The sequence below is a fragment of the Eupeodes corollae genome, chromosome 1 (assembly GCF_945859685.1).
Source record: "Eupeodes corollae chromosome 1, idEupCoro1.1, whole genome shotgun sequence".
Taxonomy (NCBI): Eukaryota; Metazoa; Arthropoda; class Insecta; order Diptera; family Syrphidae; genus Eupeodes; species Eupeodes corollae.
Genome location: NC_079147.1, coordinates 275,382,685 through 275,409,985, shown reverse-complemented (window position 1 = coordinate 275,409,985; position 27,301 = coordinate 275,382,685). Strand labels below are relative to the sequence as shown.

The 27,301-nt window shown below is 36.0% G+C and overlaps 4 protein-coding genes across 4 annotated transcripts; 1 reads left to right on the top strand and 3 right to left on the bottom strand.

Moving 5' to 3' along the window:
• Positions 1 to 291: 291 nt before the first annotated feature.
• On the bottom strand, positions 292 to 2,130 carry LOC129940742 (CAAX prenyl protease 1 homolog). The gene is made up of 2 exons (XM_056049187.1): positions 1,878 to 2,130; positions 292 to 1,786 (listed from the first exon to the last, which is right to left on the bottom strand). Exons 1-2 carry the CDS (start codon positions 1,971 to 1,973, stop codon positions 521 to 523), a joined length of 1,362 nt encoding a protein of 453 aa, XP_055905162.1. The 5' UTR covers positions 1,974 to 2,130; the 3' UTR covers positions 292 to 520.
• Positions 2,131 to 7,450: 5,320 nt separating this feature from the next.
• On the bottom strand, positions 7,451 to 18,716 carry LOC129940575 (uncharacterized). Its single transcript, XM_056048954.1, has 15 exons — positions 18,514 to 18,716; positions 18,315 to 18,450; positions 17,932 to 18,228; positions 17,540 to 17,867; positions 17,412 to 17,483; positions 16,409 to 17,348; positions 16,318 to 16,344; positions 16,100 to 16,252; positions 15,857 to 16,046; positions 15,667 to 15,795; positions 9,537 to 10,404; positions 9,336 to 9,469; positions 8,871 to 9,199; positions 8,430 to 8,797; positions 7,451 to 8,360 (listed from the first exon to the last, which is right to left on the bottom strand). The coding sequence occupies exons 1-15, from the start codon at positions 18,591 to 18,593 to the stop codon at positions 7,645 to 7,647; spliced, it is 4,767 nt and encodes a 1,588-aa protein (XP_055904929.1). The 5' UTR covers positions 18,594 to 18,716; the 3' UTR covers positions 7,451 to 7,644.
• Positions 18,717 to 21,513: 2,797 nt separating this feature from the next.
• LOC129940584 (protein C1orf43 homolog) lies at positions 21,514 to 23,324 on the top strand. The gene is made up of 4 exons (XM_056048967.1): positions 21,514 to 22,119; positions 22,179 to 22,338; positions 22,392 to 22,611; positions 22,695 to 23,324. The coding sequence occupies exons 1-4, from the start codon at positions 21,907 to 21,909 to the stop codon at positions 23,050 to 23,052; spliced, it is 951 nt and encodes a 316-aa protein (XP_055904942.1). The 5' UTR covers positions 21,514 to 21,906; the 3' UTR covers positions 23,053 to 23,324.
• A 316-nt stretch (positions 23,325 to 23,640) lies between these two features.
• On the bottom strand, positions 23,641 to 25,354 carry LOC129940583 (nuclear inhibitor of protein phosphatase 1). Its single transcript, XM_056048966.1, has 6 exons — positions 25,195 to 25,354; positions 24,902 to 25,116; positions 24,535 to 24,752; positions 24,408 to 24,482; positions 23,902 to 24,337; positions 23,641 to 23,839 (listed from the first exon to the last, which is right to left on the bottom strand). The coding sequence occupies exons 1-6, from the start codon at positions 25,221 to 25,223 to the stop codon at positions 23,730 to 23,732; spliced, it is 1,083 nt and encodes a 360-aa protein (XP_055904941.1). The 5' UTR covers positions 25,224 to 25,354; the 3' UTR covers positions 23,641 to 23,729.
• Between the last annotated feature and the right edge of the window lie 1,947 nt (positions 25,355 to 27,301).

Genomic DNA, 27,301 nt, shown 5'->3' with positions numbered 1-27,301 from the left:
TGGGCTAAGTGCGTAGATTCTGAATCTGCAACCACTTTAACCTAATCTAACCTTGCCAACTGTCAAGAGTTGCACAACTGCGGTCACTAGCTGTTAGTAAGTGGTTTAGAAACTTATGTAGATAAATTCAATTCACCCCTTTTTTGAAAAATGATGAAACCTTCCCCCCTCCGTTCGAAAATCTTGAAAAAACAAACATACGTACTTCCCAAGTCGGAAATTCCTTAATTTATACTCCAGCTGCTTATAAATAACAAGAACGACAGTTTATATAAAAATTCAAATTCACAATTCGCCAATAAATAATATAAAAGTATATTTGTTCGATAAAAGACGAAATACAGATGGAAATACAAAAATGTATGGTTGTTTTTATTATAAAATCAAAATTTATAATAACTGAAAAATGGACATAAAAAAGAGTAACTTATGGCGTTTTCGCATTCATCAAATCTTTATAAACGCGAATAAACCTGCATCGTGATAGAGAAAACAATAAGTGTCTTCTTTTTCGTTTTGTTTACTTTGTTTTCTTAGCTGCATCATCGAGTTCTTTGATTCTGTTCATACGTTGCAGCAGTGTTGGATGCGAGTGATTCCATGATGAGTATAACCAATCGTAAACTGGGAATCCCAAATTGTCTAAATTCAATTTGATCAAAGCTTTACTCAGCAATTCGGAGAATCCGAGTTTCTGGGCAAATTCATCGGCCTCATATTCGAATTTACGCGACAGCATAGTCATACCGAAATTGATCAGAGCGTTGTATGGTGCCATAACATAGGTCATGACAACAAGAAGTCCCACCAAGATGGGTCTCTGTCCTTCTTTGAATCCAACTGCCTCATAGAAGGGTCCGTATTGGAAGAGATATCCAAAAGCGGCAAACATAAGCAGCAAGTGCACCTGAATGATAACAATGTTCTTTGTGATGTGGCCCAACTTCCAATGACCCAATTCGTGTCCAAGCACAGCTAGGACTTCCTCATCTGTGCATCCTTTGCCGCGTTCTTCCTCTTTCAATTCAGAATCGTCTTTCTTGCCCTTATTTAGGAGGAGGGTATCGAAGAGGACTATCCTCTTTGAACTCCACAGCCCGTAGAAGTAAGCATTGCTGTGCGCACTGCGCTTAGACCCATCGACCACGTACAGTTTGGTAAGAGGGAACTTGAGGGAAGCAGCCAGGTTTTCAATGGATTCCCTAAGAGGACCATCTTCAAGAGGAGTGTATTTATCGAAAAGGGGAGCAATGAATATGGGATGAATTGTCAGTAAAACAAGCGATACGATTCCGGTGAACAGCCATAGCCAGATGAAGAAATGCTCCCCACCACGCTGGACAATAAAGACGATTGCCGCAACAATCGGCGTACTAATGACCTGAGACACAATAAAGCCCTTAATTTGATCGATAACAAAGAATTTTGCAGTTTGCTTATTGAATCCGTGCTTTTCTTCCAGCACAAATGTCTTGTACACCTTGAATGGCATGCCCTTGACCACGCTTATGGTACTCACAATAGCCAGAAACAAACAACTGACCACTATCTCACTGCTAGGGTCGAGATTGCATTGCACAGCCAACACTTCAGCCTTTTCCCAGAGATACGCAATGAATCCAAAATACAATTCGAATGTAAGAAGCATCACATCCATGAGGATGGCTTTAAAAATGCCAAATTGTTCGCGGTCCAGGCCGTAAAGGCGGGCTTTGTGGAATGTTTCTTCGTTCATAACATTTTCCAGTTCTTTTGGTACGGTTTTGGTGTTTTTGTAAACTTTTACCTGCAAAACAAATGAATACATACGTAATTTTTGGTTCTTTTGTAACAGATCAAGGGGTTATTCAGAAAAGAAATAAAAATTATTTTATCACCTGACGGGATGATATGTAAATTTCAAGCGCATTTTCCAGAACAATCAAGCTGAGGATTCCATAAAGAACCACATCAGCGTTTATAAACTGATCCATCGTTGAATGTGCGTTTTATAAATTAAAATTTGTTTAGATTTCTTTTATTTTTTTCTTCTTTATAAAACACTATTTCGTTATCAATTTATTGGAAAAGAAAACTCCTGAGGATGATGACACTTCACCAAGCGCCGGCCGTCACTTTAAGGGTGGTTTGGTTGTGTGGTTAACTCACAATAGTAAGTTGTGCGTTTTGGGATGAAGTTGGAAAATGTTTCCTGCTCGTTTAGGTTTGTTTGTTTAGAAAACCAAATATTTACTTTTTTCTAGTTTTGAATTGATTAACGAAGAAATTCGAATAAGTATGACAAATTTCTTTTTCAAAATGCTGTAAAGCTAACATAAAATTAATTTTTCTTTCACTGAATTATGCCTTTATAAGTAAGAAAACATTCCCTATAAATTATAATAACCACGTTTAATCCGTTACGGGCTAAGGGTTTGTTTACATGTATCTGAAACTACATAATCCCGAAAGGAAGAGGGAAGCAGATACATATGTGTCGAAACCCAAAAGTGGAAGAGAATGTCTTCCTATATAAAAAACTATAACTTTTTGACACTTGCAGACGAAGATGCTATAATGAAAATGAATATCTTCGTCTCCACTACAATCTTGAGTTCTGTTTATCCCATGATCCAGAAATAAGTATCCCTTTTTTGTAACATTCAAATGCAGAAACATGTAAAACAACCATAAAGTTCTTAATTTATTTTCGGATCGTTCGCATAACATCGGTCATTCACATTCTCCACAAAAGAAGTAGAAAAGAGGTCAAATAATCACAGCTCTGGTGCTGCCAATTAGCATTAGTACGACGGCCGATAACAGGATTTAGAAATTTAGTTCTTAAAGTATCGATTTTGGCATATAGGCTTTCTATCAAGATTTTTACGAAGAAACAGCTGTTAGTGTCAAAATATCCTATGATTAAAAAATAACATTATCATCTTGTAAAAGTAATATGTAAGAATATAAGCTGACAAATTCCATCAGTTTTGAGTCATGTTGATTTTTAAATGCGTATGGATTTTGGGGATTATTAGATTATTATTAGGCAGATTCAGACAACATAAGGGACTTTATTTGCAGTCAATTGCATTATTTGAACGCACATTTTGAAAAATGCTATTTAGTTATTCAACTAAAAACTTCATAAATTCAAACTCGGAACTTTACTTTTTTTGACCTATACCTTCAGGTGATCGTGCAAAAAATACGAAAAATATAATTATCTATCTGAACCCGTATTTTTGTTATAAAAATAATACTTATTTCTTTTCCAATTTGACATGAAACCCTTTAACACGAAACATTAAATGGAATTGTGTAGAAAATTAGTAAAGAAAATAAAGCATGAGCAGCTGTCATTTTGACATAAGTAGACTTGAATCGATAGTTAGGGAAATTTTTCTTGACTAACTTTCCAATAAATTTGTATCAAATGAAAGCCAATTTTTTTGCTATTGTCTAATCAGTTGCTAGAAATTTGCCTAACTTTTAAGTCACTTATATCGTTTGAACCTGCTCAATGAGCATTTTGACAAAAGTCAAGTTCGACTTGACAGTTATTGAGGTTTTTCTTGACTCACTTTCCAGTCAACTTTCCATTAAGCTAGGCGCGCACATACAACTTTTTCGAAACCAAATAGTTTGATCACTTAAAGAAAATTATTCAACGATTTAATTAAATGTGCGCGCAGTTACCTAAAATTCCTTCTGACACAAACTAAGGAATTGGTTTGAGGTGATCGTTTAGTTTGTGTTTTGACACAAATTGCAATTTGCACGAGTTACAAGTTGCACGAATGGGCGACCGAATCTTGTAATGCCTAAAAGAGGCTACCTTTTAATCATCACGTTTCTAGTTAATTTTATATCGTAGTTTGGCTGTCAAGCCTGCACAAGAGCGACAAGAAAGTTGGACACAGATAACAAATTTGGTTCAAAAATAATTTGAGAAAAATCATTTTAGGTTGCAGACTGTAAGTGGGGATCGTCTGAGGTCTCTTTACGAATCTGAATGGGAGTGTAGCTCAATCGGTCCTATCAAGAATTTCATAGTAATCGGAAACTTTACGACCTTGGAATAAAATTGTATGAAATTGTTTCGGTTCTTAATTTTTTAAATGTGTTTATCAAGGACATTTTTTTGTCAATTTTTAATGATCTGATATATTTTTAATCAAATACTAAGAACCTCATTCCGGTGAATGTCATAGTTTATAGGAAATTACAAAAAAACTGAAGGATGCTTCTTCTTAGAAAATCGCTTTTTTCCTTTTTTTATAATTGAATTTTTCGGGTGTTCAACACTTTCATTCCGAAATTCTATGTCCCAGTATACAGGTTACCAAGTCTAAAATACCTGCAACCCTATTAATCCAAAATACGAAGAATTCGAGATGTAGATTAGTTGTATATTATAGCAAGTAATACAAAATTACTAGGATTAATTTAATTTTATATTAATAAATATGATTTAAAATCATAAAAATGAAAATAAATATAAACCAGCATAAGTGTTCATATAGGTATGCGTTTCACCCCGATGTAATGGTTGGGCTCATCAGAAGATGACCATTACACCTTGTCTTACCCATATTTTCTCGAATAAACCGAGATTCCATATAATTCGAGCTACACAGAGCTACTGTAAATTATATAGTTGCTACTAGTCTTCAAAGGAGATACATTTTAGCTATTTGTATTGCCTTGCTATGGGACTTTTGAAGAAGAAATGTTTGACTGTTTACAGTTGAATTATTTTTTCCTGAACACCGTTTATTTTAATAAATATGATTTAAAATCATGAAAATGAAAATAAATATAAACCAGCATAAGTGTTCATATATGAGTTTCGCCCCGATGTGATGGTTTATAGTTTTTATTTTATTCTTCATCTTTCATCATTGACATCTTCATCATTGGTATTTGCAATCAAAAATTCGAAAGCTTTAAAAACGATTGTTTTTTTTGTCTTGCTTGTCCTTCAACTACTGAGATAAGGGTCTGACGTCAATAAAAGCCGGTTAAGCACATCCTCGTTGAATGCAGTCCTGGAGAATTTCCGTGAAAAGTTTTCCCTGTATTGGTGGAAATGCTTATTTCTAGCTTCAGCTGCTTCTTCGGGCAACTGGCCGATTGGCAACAATGCATGGGATATGACACTGGTATAGAGTGGATTAAAATCTAATGCACTGTTGAAGACAAAGGTTGCCATGGATACAAGTTTACGCAATATTAAGCAGTATCCATCGTAAATTTTGCGAGTTTTTGAAGATCTATCTCATAACCAGAGGATATCACCTCTTATATAATTTTAAATTTTTGCATCAATGATAAATCTACGTTTGTAATGGAAGCTGCTTCTACTTGCCTATTAAAAACTCTGCGCGAGGTGTTGCCATCATTAGTGTTGCCATACCCAGCCTTTGGAATGTCCACCGGTAAGCCCATTTTATCGTGGTACTCTTTTTGTATTTGTCTCTTGGCTGTTTGCATTTTTTCCCGGTAACTTTTTTCTGTTACGCGGCCCTTATGCACTTCCGCTTTTAGTTTGTACGACAGATGCAGTAGAAACTCTAAAAAACTTAACCTTGCGTGCAATATTGATAGCCCAAACCTGAAAGTATTTGGATTCTCCGGTTCTGTAGAATCCAAGTCATTGAAACTTTTTGAAGCTTTTCCATATATGTAACAACGTAATGTAGATGCAGTATTCGTAGCTGCGTTACACACTTTTCCAACGACCATTGTTGGAAGCAGTACATGGTTGACTCTTATATTGTCGCTTACTTTTGTTGCTTTAAGATTTTGGGCCTGGTTTCCAACGTATTAAATTTCTTCATTGGTTATGTCCTTACTTTCTTTTACAATACGAATCCGTATCGGTCTTCACCATCTCGGTGATGAAGAGTGAATGTTTTGCCATAAGATTTGACACCCATACTTGAGACGATGAGGTACAAGGGAACTCAAAAATACATCTTCGAAAATCTGCTTATACTGGCTTTGAGTAGACCCATCGCATCCTCACTTGTATAAGAGCTCTAAATCTGTTTCACTGGTCTCAAGGTACTGTTGGAGTTGCGATTCCAAATATTTATATAAACGTGATGTTGTGTGATCCACTAAATCTTGGTGCTTTACTTCGACAACCGTCTCACTTACGCTTTTTGGTGGGCAACAATCCTGTTTTGCTTTATACACGTAGGTATAGCACGGATATATATCTTTGTTGGCCTGATGAATCACTTCGTATTGACTAGAAGTTAAATTAGCTTCGACGAATATCCTTAAAGCTTTTTCAGTAGTGTGTTTCTCAGTTTTCAGGGTTTTACTGCCAATCGCACCTGCTTTCCGGAACTTCATAGCCCTGGTAGGAGTTTGGGTCGCAACCTCCATCACTTTTGCGAAGTCAATATTTCCCGCTACTCATTGGCTCATCTGTGCTGCGTATGTCAGTTCATCAAAAGACACACTCTTTCGAAGTTCTTCTGTTTTTCGATGTTGTGTTCGGTCACTTGATTCCACGAACTCTTTGTTTGGGCGACCTTTAGACTATCCGGGAAATATGCCAACAGGTAGTGTTACTTCTTTGCTAAGCCACTCTTCATTCTTATCCAATAAACGCTTTTCTGTGCAGTTGCAGAGTTGCCATCTCCGTTTATAGTTTGCTTTGAACGCCTTGATAACTTTCATCTATTTCCTCTGGAGGACAGTTTCTCTGGAATAATATAAAAAATGTTTAGTTATGGTTGCTTGAAAGGAGTTTTTTTTTCAAATGCTTTTGTTCATGCAGGATTGTTCTACATATCCAGAAGTTAAACAATATATATGACAAACTAAGTTGAGGGGTGTTGCCAATATTAAAAAACACTAATGTTTTGTAAAAACAACGGAAAAATTGCAAATTTTGTAAGTACATTCTTTAACTCATCGATATAAAGAACTTAAGTTGAATATATACAAATGTCTTTGCCTAAAATATTGCACATACCTTGATTTACGATATCCATATCAATTTTTTTTCAAAAGTCACTTTAAACAAAAAAAAAACAGAAAAAACAGAAAAAAAAACAGATGGCGTAGTGAACGTGGATGACGAATTTATAGATCGACTTCACTATACAGTAGCCTGGATATATACCTGTAATGGGACACGTGCTTAATCCTGAGAGTGAAAGTTGACAAAATTGATTTATGGCTACGTTTCAGGTCAAAATACCACACTGTGCATCGGTTTGTGATTCCTTAACGTTTCTGATTACGATCGTATTCGTGATGGAATAAATATTTTTAAAACTTGATTTCGAACGATTTTTAATTGTTTTTTTTTCATGTTTTTTTTTTGTTGAGCTTAACGATTCTGTCAACTTATTCCAGTTAAAGTTTAAGTTTTGACTAATTCATGATTTATAAAAAATAAGAAGGCTTTAATTCTGTTAAGGTATTAACATTTATTAATACGATATAATTTACGTTTTCGTTTTCATTTAATTAACCTCATAAGAATATAAATAACATGAATTAACAGCATAAGAAAATAATATCAATTATTATTATTATTATTATGTATGATTATGAAAAATGCACCTATATTTAGGTTTGTGTATAGTATACTTTTTTTAAAAATAACTTAAGGAAATAAATGTGTTTTTAGAAAAACTATTTACTTGTCTGCAACTTAGAAAGAAAATCCATTAAAAACCTATGTCGTTCCTCAATTTCCAACAAAGTACGGTTAGTTATTTTTGCTTTTATTCGTTCATACAGCAACTGATCTTTGAATCCCGACTTAATTTCTTCAAGTATCACTTTATCCTCATCTCGTGTCCATGGTAGGGCACTTTCAGCTTTTACGTCTTCTTTTTTTGGAGAAAGTTTAGCATCATCTTTTGACTGAACTTGTATTTGTGGTGAGTCTTCCTCTTCTCTTTTCTTTTGTGCTAACTTCTTTTTTGTGCCATCGGGATCCGCAGAAGATTCTTCTTCAATGAGATTTTTAAGTTTCTTCGCTGTGGCTATAGCATTTGATTTTGAAGAAGCATCAGCAGGTCGTTTACAACCGGCCGATACAGGAGATCTAATAAGATTTTTCTTAGGAGATTTACGTCTTTCTTTTATTGGTAACACCACACTACTGGTTACGGTTGCCGATGGACTTGCCTTGTGTATTTTTCGTGGAGAACATTTTCCATCTTCGACTGCTAGCGATGCCAGTTTAAGTGGACGATGGCAACTGCTTTGTGGGTTACTCGACGTGGAATTATAGTAACTGTTAGAATAATAAGATGGGTTGAGTCGTGTTGCATGGGCACGCAACGTGATATCATCGCAAATTTCAATTGCATCCTTTCTTTCATTTGCATCCTTAACCAGAGCTAAGGACAACAGATATATGAATACAAACAAAAATAACAATCATCCATAAAATCAAACAAAAAACTTACCCTTAAAATCCTCATCCTCGGATTTGTCATTGTCATCGCTGCTGTAATCATTTATCGATGCAGAAAGTCTTTTCTCTCCGTACTCCCGAATACCATGAACACAGCCACTTTCCGTGGGGCTGTAAGTCTCATCCTCCAACGATTCATTGAGTTCATCGGCCTGATAGCTTTTGGCTATAAACGACAACTTAGCAGGTAGTGGAATCTTAGTGCCATAGCATATCCTGCCATTGATGTATTTTAACTGGCAGGTTTGGGATTCCGTCGGTGAATCCAAAAGATCGTTAGTATGAAGTGTTTCCACGTAATCGCCTGTTTGATGTGACGTTATTTCTTTCAAATTGGTGTTTTCTGCTGAACTATACAATCTTTCCAAAAGCAAAAGGATAAACCAAAAGAAAATAATAACAAGACTACAATTGATAACTCTCTTTTTCTTACCTATCCGGCGGTGGTTCGGATGCAAACAGTTGTGTAAACCAATCAATGAGGAAGTTATTACCCTTGAGAAGGGGAAAAATCTTCGTTTTCATTTTTTCAACATTAACGTCAGGATCACTAGACAATTCACTAAAGCACGCGTAGATTTTTCTTATTTGTGCTGGTTGCTTGTTGAAGTAAACGTTTAATTTGCTGAAAAACGTTCCGGCATTTGTGTACATAAAATGCTCGAAAAACTTTCCAATAGCTGCTGCTTCGTGGGGCAAGAGAAATGTAAGGAACACATGAGCTAGCTCAGGATGATCGGGCACAAAGAGCTTCTCCAGTTTCTGAAATAAAAAAATGGTAGGATTTAGAGAAGAGTAATTAAAATGTGTCGAGTGCAATGGGATGGCAAAAACCCAGAACTTTTATTCAAAGCCATTTGGTGTGAAAAAGGATGATACAAATAAGAAAATGTCTTACATAATACAACTCTGAAACTTTGTCTTTCTTTGGATTGAATGATCTCAAAATGTAGTTAAATTTTTTGCAGTCTTCTGGCCTTTTCGATTGTTTAAGTACCTCTTCAACTTTTTCATAAAAGTTAAACGCATAAACTGCAAAATAAGTAGAAACAATGATATTTTCTTGTATTCAAACAACAACAATAATAATAATACTTACTTGCATCTTTTCGGTTGGCATCCTCTGCACTATCTGGCAGTAACATGTGACGCAAATTCTCCTCCTGTCTATTTGCCCTGCGACTCTTGGGAACATCCTGCTCTTCGGTGGGCTTCCGCTTGCCAGCTATTTCTTCAGTCGGTTTGGGTTTTTTGCAGTTCATCTTCAAGTCTCTCAACAAATTTGTATACAACTCAAGTGCCTTAAAGTTGCGGAAGATGAATCGAAGTCCGCGATGTTTGTAGCTTAGGAACTCATTCTCCAAATTCAATCTGTAGGCCGATAGAAGGTTTTCATATCGTTTCTGGAGATTCTTTGCTGAGCGGAATTTCTTAGCAGTCGCTTGAAGCTTCTTACTGAAATACGAAGGCGAATACTTTGTTTTCAAACGAAATCTGGATTTGTTGGAATTTCTGGGGCGGTGTGACTTAGGGCTGTCAATTTCTTTAATCTTGTCCTTTTTTTGAATTGAAAAGTAATCAGTCAGTTTCTTTTGTCGCTCAGGAGTTGTGGTAGTAGTTGAAGTGTTTGTGGTATTCTTTAGAGGCGATGGAACAGCAGAAATATTATTCGATTGGATATCGTCCAAGAGACTTGTCGCAGATTGGATTTCGTTATAGACAGGTACGATTTCTGGAACTTGTCCAAATACGTAATTTATATTTATCGTCACAGTTGGAGTCTCATTTTCCTTTTCTTTTTCCTTGTCTTCGTGCTTCTGGGACTTGGACCATTTTACAGACCTGTTTCCAAATTTGGTCGATCCACATCCAGGCGATGGAAAATCGATTTGTTCGCCAGTTATTTCTTTTACGTAACTTATGTAATTCTCGGGATAGGTATTGTTAATAATACCACCTGCGTTAAGCTATAAAAATTAATTTTTAATATAATTTAAAAAGAAAGAAGCTTTGAGTAAAATTTGGTCTTTTTTTTCTTTTTGTTTAAAATTTCTTCTTACAACGCATGAAAGTTTTGTTAACAGCAGGTAAAACGTCACTGAGAAATGTCATAACAAATATGAAGCATTCACAATGGTGTAATTTTGTGTTTGAAAAATGTTAAGGGAAAGCTTACACTAATTGCAAACTTATAATTTGTTGGAAAAAATTCGGGATATATTTTTGATGTGATATTTTCAATTTAAAAATTATCGCAAATATATTTTTTGACTTTTTTGAGGTACATGTCAGATGTAATGTAAAACAGGTACCAATTTGTTTGCTAAGACCTTTACCATCTTTCTGATTCTTGGATTTTATTTTATTTTATTTGAAAAATATAAAAATATGCAATACTTTTTTTCTTTCTTACGAATAGAATAACATAGGTAAGGTTAGGTTGTATGCGGTGATGCATCTGTAAAGTTCGAGAAAACGTTTCACTTGGACCTCTGGATCCACTTAGCTTCCTAGCAAAAGGAAATGGTTGGATAGGGTATGGGAAGGTTGATGACGCCTCCTTCAACCACCCTGGGCTGACATTCTGTATTTGCTTCATTTAACATAAAAACCGAAAGTTTTTGTTCGCACACGCGAATAAAAAAACGACAGCTTATTGATTGACCTCTTGTAAAATTGTTTAGTTTTGTTATTTTTGTCAAGAAAAAGTAATTGATAAATTAAAAAAAGAAATTATACGTTAATATATTGCCTTTTTGACCGACAGTGAAGAAGAAAATGAGGATTCGGAGTTACGAAAGTGTAAAAAAAATTAAGATAAGATTTTTTGGATCCATTTACTTTGCAAGATCAAAAGTGTGTTTTAATTATTTGTTGCTAATTATTGTTTTAAAATATTTGTTTACAAAATTATAGCTTTATTCAACGATTTCGGTAAAATAATAATAGCCTTCAAATACGTGTTGGATAATATACGAATAAAAACAGGGACACGAGTAACATATTATATTCCTACAATTTTGAGACTTTCGGCCATGTTCCGAATTGCGATCGAAAGTGAATTAAAAGCACTTTTTATTTTCACGTGAAATGAAATTGCATGTTTTTCAATTCGATCGATTTCGAAAACTTCGAAATTGCTTCGAACTGTCAGAAATGAAAGATCATCCATTTTTATTTTGTTTATGAAGTAAAATGTTTGCTGTATTGAAGATGGATGCAATATTAATGGCAATTTTAAGTGAAAAAAGGAAGCAGAATTCAAGAGCAAAAATAAGAAGACGAATTTAGCGAGACAAATCAAATATATTGGATTTATCTAATTTATTTATTTACAATGTAAGTGCGTAAAAATTATGTAGAATTGTTCTGATAAATAAAGCAAATTCTTGATTTCCCCTTTTAAGCTTTCATTATTATTTTAGATTAAGCAAATACACTTTTTTGTATGTTCTTAGGAAAATAGAACCTTTTATAATACCTTCATCGATTCCTTCAATTCAAAAACTTGATGCATCCCTCCGATTCCTAGCAGAAGGAAGCTATCAAAGATCAATCCACAGAAATAAGAAATGTGATTTGAATGCGATCAAAAAATGGAACAAACCGAAATACAGAACATTTGCATGTTCGAAAATCCAATTCAAAATAACGAATTATGGAACACTCAAATTCGCTTTTACAAAGGCACCTCTCCTTATCCAGACGGCAGCGGAGAAATTCCTGAGATGGAATCAACGGTGGCGTCTACAGTTCCAGTAAGGCTGAACTACTTAGTGAACACCTTATAGGGCTTCTACGAATTATTCGGAGCCCAGGCCTATAAGGAGCGGTTTTATCCAGCTCCCCGTCCTTGGAGTTATACTAAGGATCTGGCCCTCCAAGTTGGGGGTTGTGCCATTGGGGTGACTTCCTGGCCACGTAAAAACATCCTAGTTGCGAAGCACCAACAAGCCTCGGATACGGACGGATTTACTGTTGACAACCTACGCAAACGAATTAAGGACAACGAACTTCGGATATGCACGTGAAATGTTAGGTCCCTTAACAGACCACGTACGGCCGAAGAATTAGCGGAGGCCCTAGACTGCTATAAAGCAGACATCACCAAAATCCAGGAAATACGATGGGATGAGCCGGGCAAAAAGAGGATGAAAAACTGAGATATTTAGTATGGTGACTGCTACTTAGGCAAGAAGTCTTGAGCTATAGGTGCATCAACGAGCGCCTCATGACCATAGGCTAAATTCGGCAAAATTAGCCTGATATGCGTGCACGCCCCCACAGAAGAGAAAATGACAACACCAAAGATGTGTTATTCAAGCTTTTAGACAAAACATATGAGCAGTGTCCTAGCTACGATATTCAAATGGTCCTGGTTGGTTTTAATGCCAAGCTGGGAAGGGAAGACATCTTTGGTGGAATAATGGGGAAAAACAGACTGCACGACAACACTTCCGACAACGGATTCAGGCTCAGAGATTTTGATGCGGGGAAAAACGTTATGGTAGCCAGTACGCGTTTTCCACACCTCAACATCCACAAAGGGACTTGGGGTTATCCAGATCAATCTACCGTCAACCAGATTGACCATTTTGCGATCGACGCCAGACAAGCTTCCAGCATCATGGATGTCCGGACTTTCCGAGGAGCTAACATCAACTCGGACCACTACCTCGTTGTAGCCAAGGTAGCGCTTCGGGTTTCCAGACCCAAGCCAAAACAGGGAGATCCTGGGAGAAGGTACAAACGCAAGAGATCGCCTGTCAAAGTTCTCTGCCGCCAACACAATGTATCGAAAACCAGCGGCAACATTGCCACGAGCAATCAGAGAAGCCGCCTCTGATGTGCTGGGTTTCAAACAGCCACCAACAAGAAACCCCTGGTTTGATGAGGAATGTTGACAGGCAAATACGCCAAACAACGGGCACGCAAAGCGGCGCTGCATAAAAGGACGAGAGTTGCTCATGAGCTCTATGAGCCGAAGAGGCGAGAGGAACACCGACTTTTTAGAAGGAAAAAGAGAGCGCATGAGAAGCTTGCGGTTGAAGATGTTGAGAGGTTTAAAAGCAGGAATGAAGTTCGAAAGTTTTATGAACAGGTGAAACGAAATTCACAGGTACATAAACCTAGAACAGAAGACTGCAAAGTGGACACATCATCGTGGAACCGCAGTCAATGCTGAGGATATGGAAGTACCACTTCTGCAGACTGTATAACGGCGACGACGAACCGAATTCCACTGTCAGGCAGGATGATCCATTCAACATAGAGGACGAAAGCCAACATTACGATTAGACGAAGTAAAGATTATCATATCTAAGATGAAGTCTAAAAAACCCGCTGGAGCGGATGGCTTGAATGCTGAGCCCTTTAAAGCAGCTGGAGATAAGTTGGTTAGGAACATGCACCAACTTAACATACTTAACATCGCCTATAAAATCTTCTCTGCCGTAATATGTGAACGTCTAAAGCCCATCGTCAACAACCTGAAAGGTCCTTATCACTGTGGTTGTAGACCAGGAAAGTTCACAGTTGATCAAATATTCAAATTACGGCAGATCCTGGAAAAAACCGAAGAACACCAAATCGACACCCACCATCTTTTCACCGATTTTAAGGCCGCATAAGAAAACATCTACAGGGACGAGCTGTATAGAGCCATGTTTAGTTTTGGCATCCCTGCCAAACTCGTCCGTTTGTGCAGAATGGCCATGGAGAATTCACGCTGCTCCATAAAGGTTGGAAACAACAACAGAACCTTTCGATGTCATAAAAGGTTTCTGACAAGGTGATGCGCTGTCATGTGATTTTTTTAACATCGTGCTTAAAGGAATAGTGCAGAGACATTGACATAATCGGAAGAACTCAGCGTGATGTCAATGGAGCTTTTGTGAGTATTGAGGCAGAGGCGGAAAAAAAGGGTTTAACGGTTAATGAGTTCAAAACAAAGTACATGCTGTCGTCAAGAAAGGACATACAACACCGACGTTTTGGTCAAAACGTCACCAGACGTAACTTTAAGGTAGTCAAGGACTCCGCTGTAAACTCAGAAAACAACACCAGCGCAGAATAACTCTTGCTAATCGCTGTTTCTTAGGGCTAAGAAATCAATTGGGTGGTAAAGTCCTCTCCCGAGAGACCAAAGTATCGCTATATAAGTCCCTGATCATCCCCGTGCTGCTATACGGTGCAGAAGAAGAATCCACACCCAGCGCAGTAGAGGAAGACCGCGGATCAGGTGGCGCGAACAAGTGGAAAGTGTCTTCACCCAACTTGGAGCGCGAAACTAGCTAGGGACCGAGCTAGATGGAGAAGTTTGTTGGTGAGGCCAGGACTGTAGCTCCACCTTAAGTAAGTAAGTAAAGCACTCAAAAACAACTAATCGGAAGGGCTAAACAGCATTCTCGCAGAATTGTTGCAAGCGCCAAGTGCATCGAGCGTATTGCTGTAACCGCTCACAGAAACAGCATGGGCCTCCCCGATGAGTTTTAACAAGGTAATGATTGTCAAGTTCCCATTAAAAAAGGAGTATTGATGAAGTGGGATAACTGGAGAGTTATTTGCGTCTTTCCTGCAATCGTCAAAATACAACATCGCGAATCGTCATCGAACAGTGCATCGAATATCGATTACCACTTCACCTGCTGTTCATAGGTTTTTAAAAGACTCCATCAAATCGCAACAAGGATAGAGAGAGAAGCAGAAATCGTGGTGATAAAACTAAGATGCCCAGCCTCGGAACCTCCCCTCATTATCCGTGATAAACATTGTACAGCAACCATTAGAAAAAGTAGAGTTGTCAGTATCTTGGAAGTATAGTCTCTACCGAAAGAATCGAACAGGATATCGCTAGCTGTATAGGGAAATCTAAGGCTGTTTTCGGGATGTTGCTTAATGGAAAACAACATCAACGACTACCAGGAAGCTGCAGAACTTCTTTTATAGGTATCTACAAAATATCTTACGGGGTTTCTGGCTCAATCGTATATCTAATTAGGAACTTCATAGGATAACGAGTCAGCAACCCATTCAATCTACAATACAAAGGCGCAAATGATAGTGCTTAAAACCTCATAACTTACAAGAACAAATTCTGACACAGAAATGTTGTATTACTTTTGTTCTGGTACCAACGAAAAATGTATGTTTTCTAGCAAATGAGTACTCGAATTACTCTTAAAGTTATTAAGCTGTCATTTCGAATAAATACAAAGAAATAAACTCACCACATGAAGAAAGTCTTGCCATATCAAAGGCAATTCGGCTATTCTCTGAATTGGTGGCAAAATATTTGAATAATCTATCCATTGAAGATTATGTTCAACAGGTGGAGCTTTTTGATGTTCAAAATAATACTGCAAGAACAAGTAATATGACGTTAAAAGGGTTTTCACTTAAAAAACAACAACTACTTACTTTGATAGGATTATAAGTATCAGCTTTTCTTAAATAATTAATATGGTCTTGCAGACGTCGTGGCTTCTTGCCACAAGTTAAAGTTCTTGCAATTCTTTCACACACAATATACATGGGTGTTTCTCGGCGAGTCGTGCAATTTTTCTTAAGGGCGTCATTATAAAATCTCTCTAGACCCATTGCAATTAGGCTGGAAAAGTTTTATTTAAGTTTATAAATGGGCCTAAAAAGTGAAGGGCTTACATTGATTCGGCAGGTGCAAAGGGTTGAAAACTTATTTTTTGCGCAGCAAAGGGAATTTTCGGCATATAATCTGGATACATTATTGCTGGACTGGAAAGCAGTTTTTTCATAATTCGCGGAGAAAAACGGGATATTTGATAGTTTGTTCCGGATCTGAAAGAAGAATTCATTGAAAGCTTAAAAATATAAACTTCCTTTTTGATAATCATGGAACTTACGCTCTTCTCATTTCCTTATATATGAACCTATAAACAAAAATTAACGGTCAATTACTCATTTAAACAAAATTTAGTAAATCTTAATACTCACTTCATCATACGAGAATTTTCTTCTGAATCAACCTCCAATTCCTTTTCCCATTCCTCTACTAATTCTAAGGCGGGCTTTAAATTCCACACAGCAAATGCAGAATTGTCTTTAGCTTTTTCATCCAATTCCAAGAGCATTTGCTTCTGAGGAGCTGCATGTTTCCACAAATCTGGATGCGAATAGGTTTGAAAAAAATTCTGCGTACAGAATTGCACATGAAGCCTAAGCTGTTGCTGAAGAATCTGATATTGTTGATTGGTAAATCCAATGGGTTCATCACACAAGTTCGTTTCCTGGACATTTACGTGCTTGAGCTTTTCAAATTTATGAACATATTCACTTCGAATCAACCGTTGTGCGGGAATATACTTGTCTCGTCCCCATGCCGGGACACTTTCCGTCTTCGGCAAGTCAGTTGTTGGTACGATGTTTTGGGTTAAAACGACACGATTTGAACTAGATGCTGGGTCAGTGTAAGACAATTGGAATGAATCATTGACATGAGATGATGGAAGAACTTGTGGGGTGGTTGTATATTCAGGACAAGGCGCCAAGTTATCAGTTGTTTTTATGAAAAGTGCATCATTCATTGTGCGTGGCCTATGTGGTTCTGCTTGAGGAGTGGACATGATTCCCGGTTGAAAAGTGAATTCCTGGGACTGTACAAAGTTTGCGTGATGTGAAAAACTGGTATCAGCCATAGTCTCTGTTTGAGTTGTGTTAACTAAATCCAGCTGATGGTTGGCTATATTCATGGAATTGTCTGGCGAATTTTCCTTAGAAGAAGCCGTTCTATTGTTTTCTATGAATTTCTTTGGAGTCTCAAGCTCAATGCTTTCCATACAGACTCCTTCATTTAGGAGACCTTCAAATAGTTCCGCTACCAATTCGGTAAGCTCTTTTTTTGAAATGTTTACATCACGAAGCTCTTCTGCGTCAACTGAGACAAACATAGAAAAATAGAACGAAGCAAAAATGTGAAGGAAAAGAAAAATGAACTTACATGGAACTTTTTCCGCTGCCACATACTCCGGATCATTTACTGGATCATCATCATCTCCAACAAAGTTATTATCTAAAATAAATGTACAAATTATAAATAGCCATCAGATGCTATAGTTTGTGACTCACTTAGAGGCTTTGAAAAAGTGTTAAGAAACTCCATCCATTCCTGATCATTTCCATACATTTCGGTGTCCCCCACATCAAGATGGTCATCAGGTGGAATGAATTCTGATTGGAGGTCCTCAATTGTGGTCTGTTGAAGGCAAAACTTTGACCTAGTTCTCGTTGCAATTATTTCATCGCCACCAACGGCTTCCCCTTCAATTTCACGGGGAACCTTAAAAACCCCATCATCGGAGAACTTTTGTGGGGATTCCTGAGATTGATTAGATTCCATTGGAGTTCGAGGTTGCGATTCCATATCAGATGAAGTCAAATTTGGATCATCATCGGACTATTGCATGAATAAACATTTAAATAAAAGAGAAAACAAAAAAAACAATATAAATTTAACTCACAGCAAAGTCTTCATCCTTAAATGTGTACTCTTCGTCTTCCTCATCGGAATGTAGATCTTCTTGAATAAGGGTTGCTATTTCTGAGGGCTGTTGCTCCATCAGGGAAGGAAGAGCTATCAATGGTGGTTTATTCAATTGACGAGCCTTAGCGCGAGTAAGTTTTGGAATAGATGGATCAATATCATTAACCAAAACTGCAGCCGCCTGGATTTTCTCAGCTTCTTCTTTCTCTCGTGCTAACTCGTCTTCGGCTTTGAGTGTTATAAATGCGAGAACATGGTCATTGGCTACTAATTTCTAAATATTTTTGTTTGTCAAATAATATATACATATTTTAGGCAAGGTGTTTTTATTTAATAAACAATTTATTCAATTTTGTTTACCTTTATAAGTTTCTTCATTTCGACCGACGATAGATTGTTCATTTTTGCAACACTTCGAAGTTTCTTTTCAATTGCAGTTGCACTCTCATCTAACTTTTCCTCGTCCTCATCCTCATCGGTGGATATGGATCTTTTTCTGATAAACAAAAGAAAATATAGTTAAAAATTATTAGAAGGAAATCAATTTTGGTAAAAATACCTTTTTCTTCCTTTGGGTGTGCATTTTTGGGTCGAGTCAATGGAAGATGATCGTTTTTTACTTGCAGAGTTATTTGGCATTATTTATTTATTTGTGTATCTGTTTGTTGTTAAATGTTTAAATCAATTTCATAGAGAATCATTCATTTAATTGTTAAATTGTTTTTAAAATTTCACAAAACACCATTGCACTGCCGCAAAATGCTAAATTGGAAAGCACGTAACGTAAAGCTATTAAATGTCAAAGAGGATAAACGAACAGCTGATGGGCTTGTTCGTTAAGAAGAACGAATTTGCACAATTTCCACATGACGTGTTCCACAAGAGTAAAATCCAATCCAACTTCTCTTCCGCAATCTCATCCGCAATACAATGTTATTTTTATTGACTACTCATATTATGTCTTGATATGAGCAACCTAAAATGTCACATTTGACACAACGGTTAATCTGTTGTTTACTTTATTGTTAAATTACCTTTTTGTCGGTAGTTGTTGTTTTTTACGAATTTAAATTATATAAACAAAAATGCCTGTGAGTAAACAAAAATCAGCCCTTTTAAAAAAATGAATGCTGGTTAAGAAGCTGGAGGAACTACAACAGCTAACTATTCAAGAGGATAAAAGAAAACACAGGTTTTAGGTGAATGTATTTCTCGAAGTAAGGGAACTTCATGGTTTGGAGGCGCACCTACTCAAGGACTTACTATATGAGGACGGTGCAGACTACAAGAATTTTTGTGGGATGTCGGTCGACAGCTTTGAAGCTGTTCTGTGCCTAATAGTTAAGAAAACTTTGAATTAATGAATTAAGGTACATAAATATTTTTAAACATTTTTAACAGGTTGAACCCGGTATACAAAAATAGACACAAAAATGCGTTACGCCATTGCGGCAAGGAATCGTGTGGCTATATCGTTAAGATACATTGGAACAGGTGATTCGTACAGATCCTTAGAATTTCTTACCCTAGTTTCAAGGGAGACGATAAGCCGATTTATGTTAAGTTCTTGGTGCCATTTACAATGCCCTTCATATATCGTATTTGAAGGTTAGTTTTTAAATTTAGTTATTATAATTTTATACGGCGAAAGTGAATTTGAGCGTTCTGATAACATTACATTGTTACAGACTACTGTTTCACAATACGAATGGCTTCAGGTGGCCCAAGAATTCGAAAACATATGGGAATTTCCTCATACCATTGGTGCTATCGCTGGCAAGCACGTTCGAATTAAAGCACCCGCAGACTCCGGATCGGACTTCTTTAATTACAAGGGTTTCTTCAGCATTGTTCTTCTGGCTGTTGGAACATTTATATATATTGACGTCGGTGCAAATAGAAGATCAAACGAAGCCCTTATATATAAAAACAGCACCTTATACCAAGCGCTTAAATCTGGAAAGCTGAATATTCCCGATCCTTCTAAACTCAAGGGTCAGGATGCACTTACCCCTTATTTCTTTATTGATGACGATTATTTGGCCTCAACACAAACCTAATGAAGAGTAGATGATGTGTTGCTTGTCTCCATGTTTGATATATTATGTATTTTTATGTTTATTTTTTAAAATAAAAACGATTATAGTTTTCTTAAAAATTAACAATTTAATAAAACTAGCGACGCGTTTCAGAACTCATGTTGAGTGCCCCGATGCTAGAACATGAATTCTAAAACGCGTATTAAAAAATAAACATAAAATACCTAATGAAGGGATTTGGAAGTCTTTAGTTATAGATTAATTCGAGCAAGAATATCGGTCGAATGGCTTTTGGGCGGCTTGTTTCAAGGTTGCCGTCGTTAAAACGTGTTATGTGCTGCATAATTATATTTCGGCTTCAATAAAAAAAGCATCGATAAGAACGTCAACATATAGATTTTTCAGAATCAGTGGCGCGCTTAGAACCCCAAAGTGTTCCATAACAAAACGTTTCTATTTTTAAATGTTTGTGCAAAATTCGTGAAAACCTTAAAATGTGTTGTGTATTTGAGGGTGATGTACCATACCAGTGGGCGAAAATGAAAAGGAATTAAAATATAACAAGTTTTTTTTCTTATTTCTGTTGAACTCATAGATGGATTTATTTTATGCTCACATAATTAAACTATTTTATTTCATAATAACAAAGTTTATCACTTATTTAATCACTAATTGAATATTCTATGAATTCATCGTATATATTTGAGTCTAACATGGCACTTTGCAAAGGATCGTTGCACTCAACAGAACTGGAAAGTGATGATGACGGTGTTGCAGAAGAACTATAAAAAGATGTTGTCGGTGCTGCAGAAGAACTAGATAACGATGTCTTCTTTAACAATGAACGAATTGTATGGTGTGAAAGCACTTTCACATCTTCCATAGCCACTACTGCCTCAGTAGGTGACTAATCTGTCAGCTGACCAAATACATCGTATTCACATCGTGTATCTAAAAAACAAACAATGTGACAACTATTTTTTTTTTTCTAAGAAACAACTATTACCAGGCTCTGAAACTGTTGTGCTTAGTGTTGAGGCTATGGCATCATCAATTTGTAAGCTTCTAGAAGCATTGTGACGTCGTCTCTCCTTCCAGATGAGGTTTTAGTTGTTGGTAGAGTTGAAGGAGAATACATTTCTTCATTTTTTACTCTTTCCCTTACATCTTCTGTTACCTCCTCAGCTGGCTCCAATGTGTCAGAAAATGTATGTTTTTACTATCTTATTTGTTTAAAGCAAAATAGTTAATAAGCATAATTAACACATGACCGAATTTCCTACCTTGTACAAAAGAAAAAGTAAATAAAAATAACTTAGTTAACTATTGAATTGTGATTTTATCTTTAAAAATTAGTCACTCCTATTTTTTTAAACACAACTGTATCCTGCCTCACTCTACTTTTCTTCATTATGTCGATACAAATACGCTATGTGAATCCACTTTAAACGAACACAGCCTTTTCTTTTTGACAGTTTACCCTCGACACTTCGGACTTAATAGTCACGAACAGACCAAATTCTCTTGTCTGTTGTTCTTTCTGCAACAAAATAACAAAAGATCGATTTCTTACTTTTTGTATTAAAACTCAATATTTTTCACATAAATTAAAATTCTTATCAATTATAATAAAAAAAAACAACAATGTCCCATTAAAAGATGATTACAAGAAATTAATCAAAGTGGACAAGTACCACTTCGACAAATTTAGAAAATTATGTTTACTTTCTTCAATTTAATCGAATTGTGTTAGTCCTTCCTTAAATCATAACAATATTCTTTTTGTTAAACTGTTGCATAAAATATTAAGAATGTTCAATTAATTCTATAACAGAACAATATAAGTTTATGAACCAACTTATTACTATTGCTAAAGAGTAATAACATACAAAAGAGTGATCAAAGTCCTTCCTATGGATACGATTCGAGTAAACAATTATTTTGAGAGCAGACAACATCAAACATCAAAAATGGAAAAACTTTCGGGTGTTATGATCATTATTATCATCGGTGGGGGAGTCTTAACTTTTATCATGTTGTTTATATTTGCCAAACGACAAATTATGAGATTCACATTGAGATCAAGGCGTGGGCCTCATGTTCCAGTAGGAAATGATGCAAAAAAGGTTTGTATTTCCTTTAGCTTTGATGTAGGCCATGGACTTAATTAACATGGAATTTTCAGGGTATCCGAAGAGAGATAGAGCGTCGACTCGATTGTATACAAAAGATAGCTCACGAACCCAAACTATTGTGGGACGATGATAAATATATCCTTAAACCAGATCAACCATTGCCACCTTACTATTATCGTATGAAGGCTGTTGATGATATCAAAATCCTTGGTAATTTAATTGTTGATCACAATGCATCTTCTAATGCTTGACTACTTTTCTAGAAAAAGAAATAGCCAGATGCGATGGAAGTGTTCGTCATCCGTACGACAGTTTGAGAGCATTCCTTCTGACTACTCTGGCCTCAACATCTCTTAATGGTTCTGGACAACGATTGATCCATCAATTCTGCGATATGTACGAGCATGCTCGTCATGATCCCAATGACTTCGGCAGTGAAGAATACGAGGCCTACCACAGGCTGCTATTGAAGCTCCTCGACGCGTAAGAAACCCCTTTCTCTCTTAGTCTAACCTCGATCCAATTTAGAAAACAAAAAATGTATAATTTATGTTCTTCCCTTCCAGTGCAAAACAATTGAAATCCTTTTCAAATAGCCGCAAAACTTCACCCTCCCGTACACCAAAAAAACAAACTAAAATGCATTCCCTCTTAGATCCATCCCGTTTGCGTCCACCTCCGCTCAGCACGGATCCTAATTCAACGGTAGTTGTGGGAGGCAGCGAACTAAGTGGTCAACACTCTAAAGTCAATCTAACATTAGGCCTGCATTCACATCATATTCAAGATCAAGACCAAGAACGAGAGAATGTACGAAATCGCAATAGAAATATTCCACCTAGTAGCGGCAGCGGCGGTGATGAAAACGAAATTTTAAGCGTAAGCGTATCAACCTATCACGATAATAGTTCAAGCGTTGTATGATTGCGATTGAGGGAGATTTTTCAGCGTATCTCCTTATCACCATCGTGGATACCAAAGTAAAATTTTGTGATGCATGTCTTGGTCTGGAAGGAAAGAGAGCGGTGTTGATGACATAAAGATATAAATCCTAATTGTAGTCGGACCTATCAATTTTATTTTCTAAGGCCAATAACCTATATTTAGGCTTATTAGTTATAGTATAAATATTATTATGAAAATAACCTAAATGGTATTAAAATATATAGAACTTGCTGAAAGAACACAAAGATTAATTTATTTATTGTTTAACTTGTTTCAATTTTGGAAATCGTCTATAGTCGATCATGGAATCACAGTCAAACTTAGCTCGATTGACCCAAAAGAAAACGGCTCGGAAAGTCCTTTAGAATTGGCATTGTTGAATTCCTGTTGATCACCGAAATCAAGAGTTGGTAGATTGGAGATCATCTAAAACCTACTGCGGGCTTCACCTGTTGCTGTTTTGCGTCGTGTGTTATCACTTGATAGCCTTCATCGCTTAAGTGCAGTGTCTACCTTAAAATAACAACGAGTGATCACCATATAAATAAAATGGAAACAAAAACCAAATTAATTTGTTTGTTTTGTTTTATTCAATTCAAAGCAATACAAAATAAAACTTCCGCAAAAAGAACACACTAATAATACAAGACGAAATATTACAACTGTCCAAGCATAGGTTTTCGACCAGGCCATGCTTCCTTTGCGTATTTTTTCTTCTGCGGTTCATTGCTATTCTCCAGCACTGAATGATCCTCAAAGCGTTGTACTAAAATATTGCAAATACAATTAATTTTTTTTTTAAATAAAACAAACGAAAAATTAAATTACCATTTGCTCCTCCTGGAAAGGGTATTTTTCGCTTAGAAACTGCAGGCTCAGCAACAGTTGGCGTTACATCCGGAGCAGGGTTTGGTAGAAGAAGTCCCAATTTTGTACCCATTGCAATTGGTGTTATGTCAAAATCATTCCCACTATTCAAACGACTAGAGCTCTGATCATGAGCTTCGGGAAGGTCTTGATACAATTGTGGGGTATTCGAAGTCGGATGCATATGTTTCATATCGTTTGCATTAGAGTGGTTAACGAGACTAGAGGATATTCCTATTTGATTGGGCTCAAAGCGCATACGTTTGCTTGGCACAACCGTTGTCTGGACAAGATTACGGAAACGTCCCACATTCGGATCGACATCTTCGGGATTGATAACGATTTCTTCTTCGTTGAAAGTAACACTTCGGCGTTTTCTTTGTGATTTATTCGCGCTCTTAAATTGACACAGAGAGAAAAAGATTATAAAGAACAAGAAGTAAATATGTATTTGGAATTTGATTTACCTTTCGAAGACTATCGTCAGTTATTCCCAACATTGATATTCTTCGATTATGAGCAGTGTTGTATTCGGTGAGGTTCTAAAAATACATAATTTTATCAAATATTTTGTGGATTGTATGTAAACTTTACGTCTAATTCGGTTTGACTCTCGGGTAGGCCCAGCAATGCCCCATCACTGGATTCATTCAGTGGAAGATCTTCTATGATGCTCGACCTATGACCCGCTGATGGTCTTTCTCTGAGAATATATTGTCGCGTTGATGCTCCAAAATGAAACGTCATATTTATTTGTAATTGAGTTGGTTTATTCGATTCTAGACGCAATGTGCCGATATAGGTGCCATGAGCTGGATCAAAGAAGAAAGTCAGTAATATGAGTTCAGTTTCACTTAAACCCTATGGAACTTATTCCATTCTTATTTAATCAAAAATAAAAACTTTGCACAACCATTTAAAAGCCAAACAGCCAAACATATGGCTTTACTTGTTCACTTACTTGATCCCAAATCAACCAAGTAGGCTATATTCAAGTGCTTGTGATACACAAACGCTGCGTGTACTCTAGAGCACGATGCATGATCAATGCAAAAATCATTCATTTGGGCATTACGACCAAATAAGTAACATTTCTTTTCATCAACCATTAGCTTTTGGACTAATTTGTCTTCCTTTAAAACATCTAAATGAAGCCCAGTTGGTGGCTTCCCGGCCCTAGAAACATAATATCACAAAACAAATTTTAGCGCAAATAGTAAATTGTATGTATTTAAATCAAGTTATCAAACTAACCAACTAGGAATTTCATAACTACTCGCCATTTTTTTTAACTTGTATTGTTAAAACTTTGTTAATTTAGTCAATTTTCTAGGTGAAACTCAAAATAATAAACAAATTAATATTTATTTTTCATTTTCTTTACTAAGGTGCATTTTGATTTTGTTAAAAAATGACATATAATGTGACAGCATGGATTAGTAGTGTTATCAGACGGCAAGAATTCAAATGCACTGAACAGTGGAAATATCAATTAAGGTGATGCTACATTCGAAATTTGTTGTAAGACGTACGAAATTAAATACACTTACCTTTCTTAAATGTTTACTTCATTGAAAACTTCTTGCAAACAAAAGAATTTAATTATAGATATGTAAATGTTTGTGAAGAAATGTAGTTCTTTTTTGAAGCACATATATTTATTTAGTTATTTCAAATGACACCTGTCAATTCCTGTCATTAAAAGTGCAATCGAACAAAGCGTTAAAATTATTAAAATTTTATATAAAAGGGTTATTCAAAAGTAGATAGTTTTTACGTATGTATGTCATAATCATTGATACATTTAAAGAGGGTGGAAGCGTTGTTGATGTGAGAAGGCCTGTGGATCATTGTAATACACGCTTAGTCGATTATGCGTTACAGCTACAAGTACAAGTGTTGATGGTGATCCCTATTTATTTATTGATGGCGCTCACATATATTGAACGATTTTTAAAAATCATGACTCATGACTTGTGCAACTCGACAGAGTTAGATTTTCGTCTTTGCTATGCCCGTGTTATTTTTTGACAGCAAATTCTGTAAATTTTACAAACACATCTTTCAAACAAATCGAATCCAACGAATCATTCCGAGACAGCCAAATAAATGATATTATTTTTACACTTAATAGCAAAGTCAAAATTTTATAATGAAATAAGGTGCTCATCAAAAATATATAACCGTTTGTTTTTGATTAAATTAGCTAGGTTCTATGAACATATTGGAGTTCTGAAATTCACTTATCGAACTTAAAATTGTGAATTTACGTGTTTTACATTTGGATTTTAGCGATTTGCAAGTGGTTTGATTTTGACCATATTTAGTTAGTGTGATTTGAATCTTCTTCTTCGTTTCCGGAACATAGGTTGGTAAGCAGTTCCTTCCATCTCTCTCTATTCGATTATTTGTGTCCACCAATTTCAGGATGTAAGGTAGACAGCGGTTGACAAAAATTTGCAGCCTTCTCGAGAAGCCAGCCAAGCACTTGATTTTACGGATTTTACGTTGGACTCAAACAACTTTAACTTGGTACGGAGAGCTATTTTCCTGGAGTTACACACTTTAGAAAGCATTCCGAATGCACCACAGGTTTTATTTATTGTTTTCTTGAAATCCATGTCCGTTCCACCATCGTTTGATGTTATGTGCATCAACAAAATGAAAATACAAATACTAATATTTTATATTTATTTTGTTTAAAAGCATAGAACAAATAAAAAAAAACACGAGAAATTATAAAGATTATGACAGTGAAAAATTTGTTTATTGAGTGATGTATTCGAAGTTATGAAACCGATCGAATGATAAAATCCTGAAAACAATTGCATTCGATTTAGATTTCATTTCACTCAATTTTGGGAACCTAGATGTATTTAAAACCGAAAAATAAATCGAACTCAGTTTTTGTGAAAAAAGTATCTTTAGCTGGCAAACTTCGATTTGAGTAGAGTTGCAAGTAATTTGAAAAACTTTATATAGTAGTAGTGGTGATAATCTGACCTATTTTATACATACTGGTTTTTTTAAACTCACTTTAACAATCCTTCTAATAAAAAGTTAAGGAAAAGTATTAGTTTAAGCTAGAAGAAATATAAACAAAGCCTTTGCTAGTCAAAAACCGTAGTTTTATTAAACCGACGGGCACTAAAGAGCATAAAACACATTGTTTGGTAATTTTTAGGGCACATTTTACAAAAATATAATTATTTTATCAAAACATGTAGGTTTCATATAATTCACTTACAATATTGATATACAAAGTGATGCGTTTATCGTCGCGTTTATTGTGTTTAGCCAGTTTGGAAATTTTGCATTCACTGGTTAAATAAAACGAGTATCGAATTGTCTATAAAAAAAA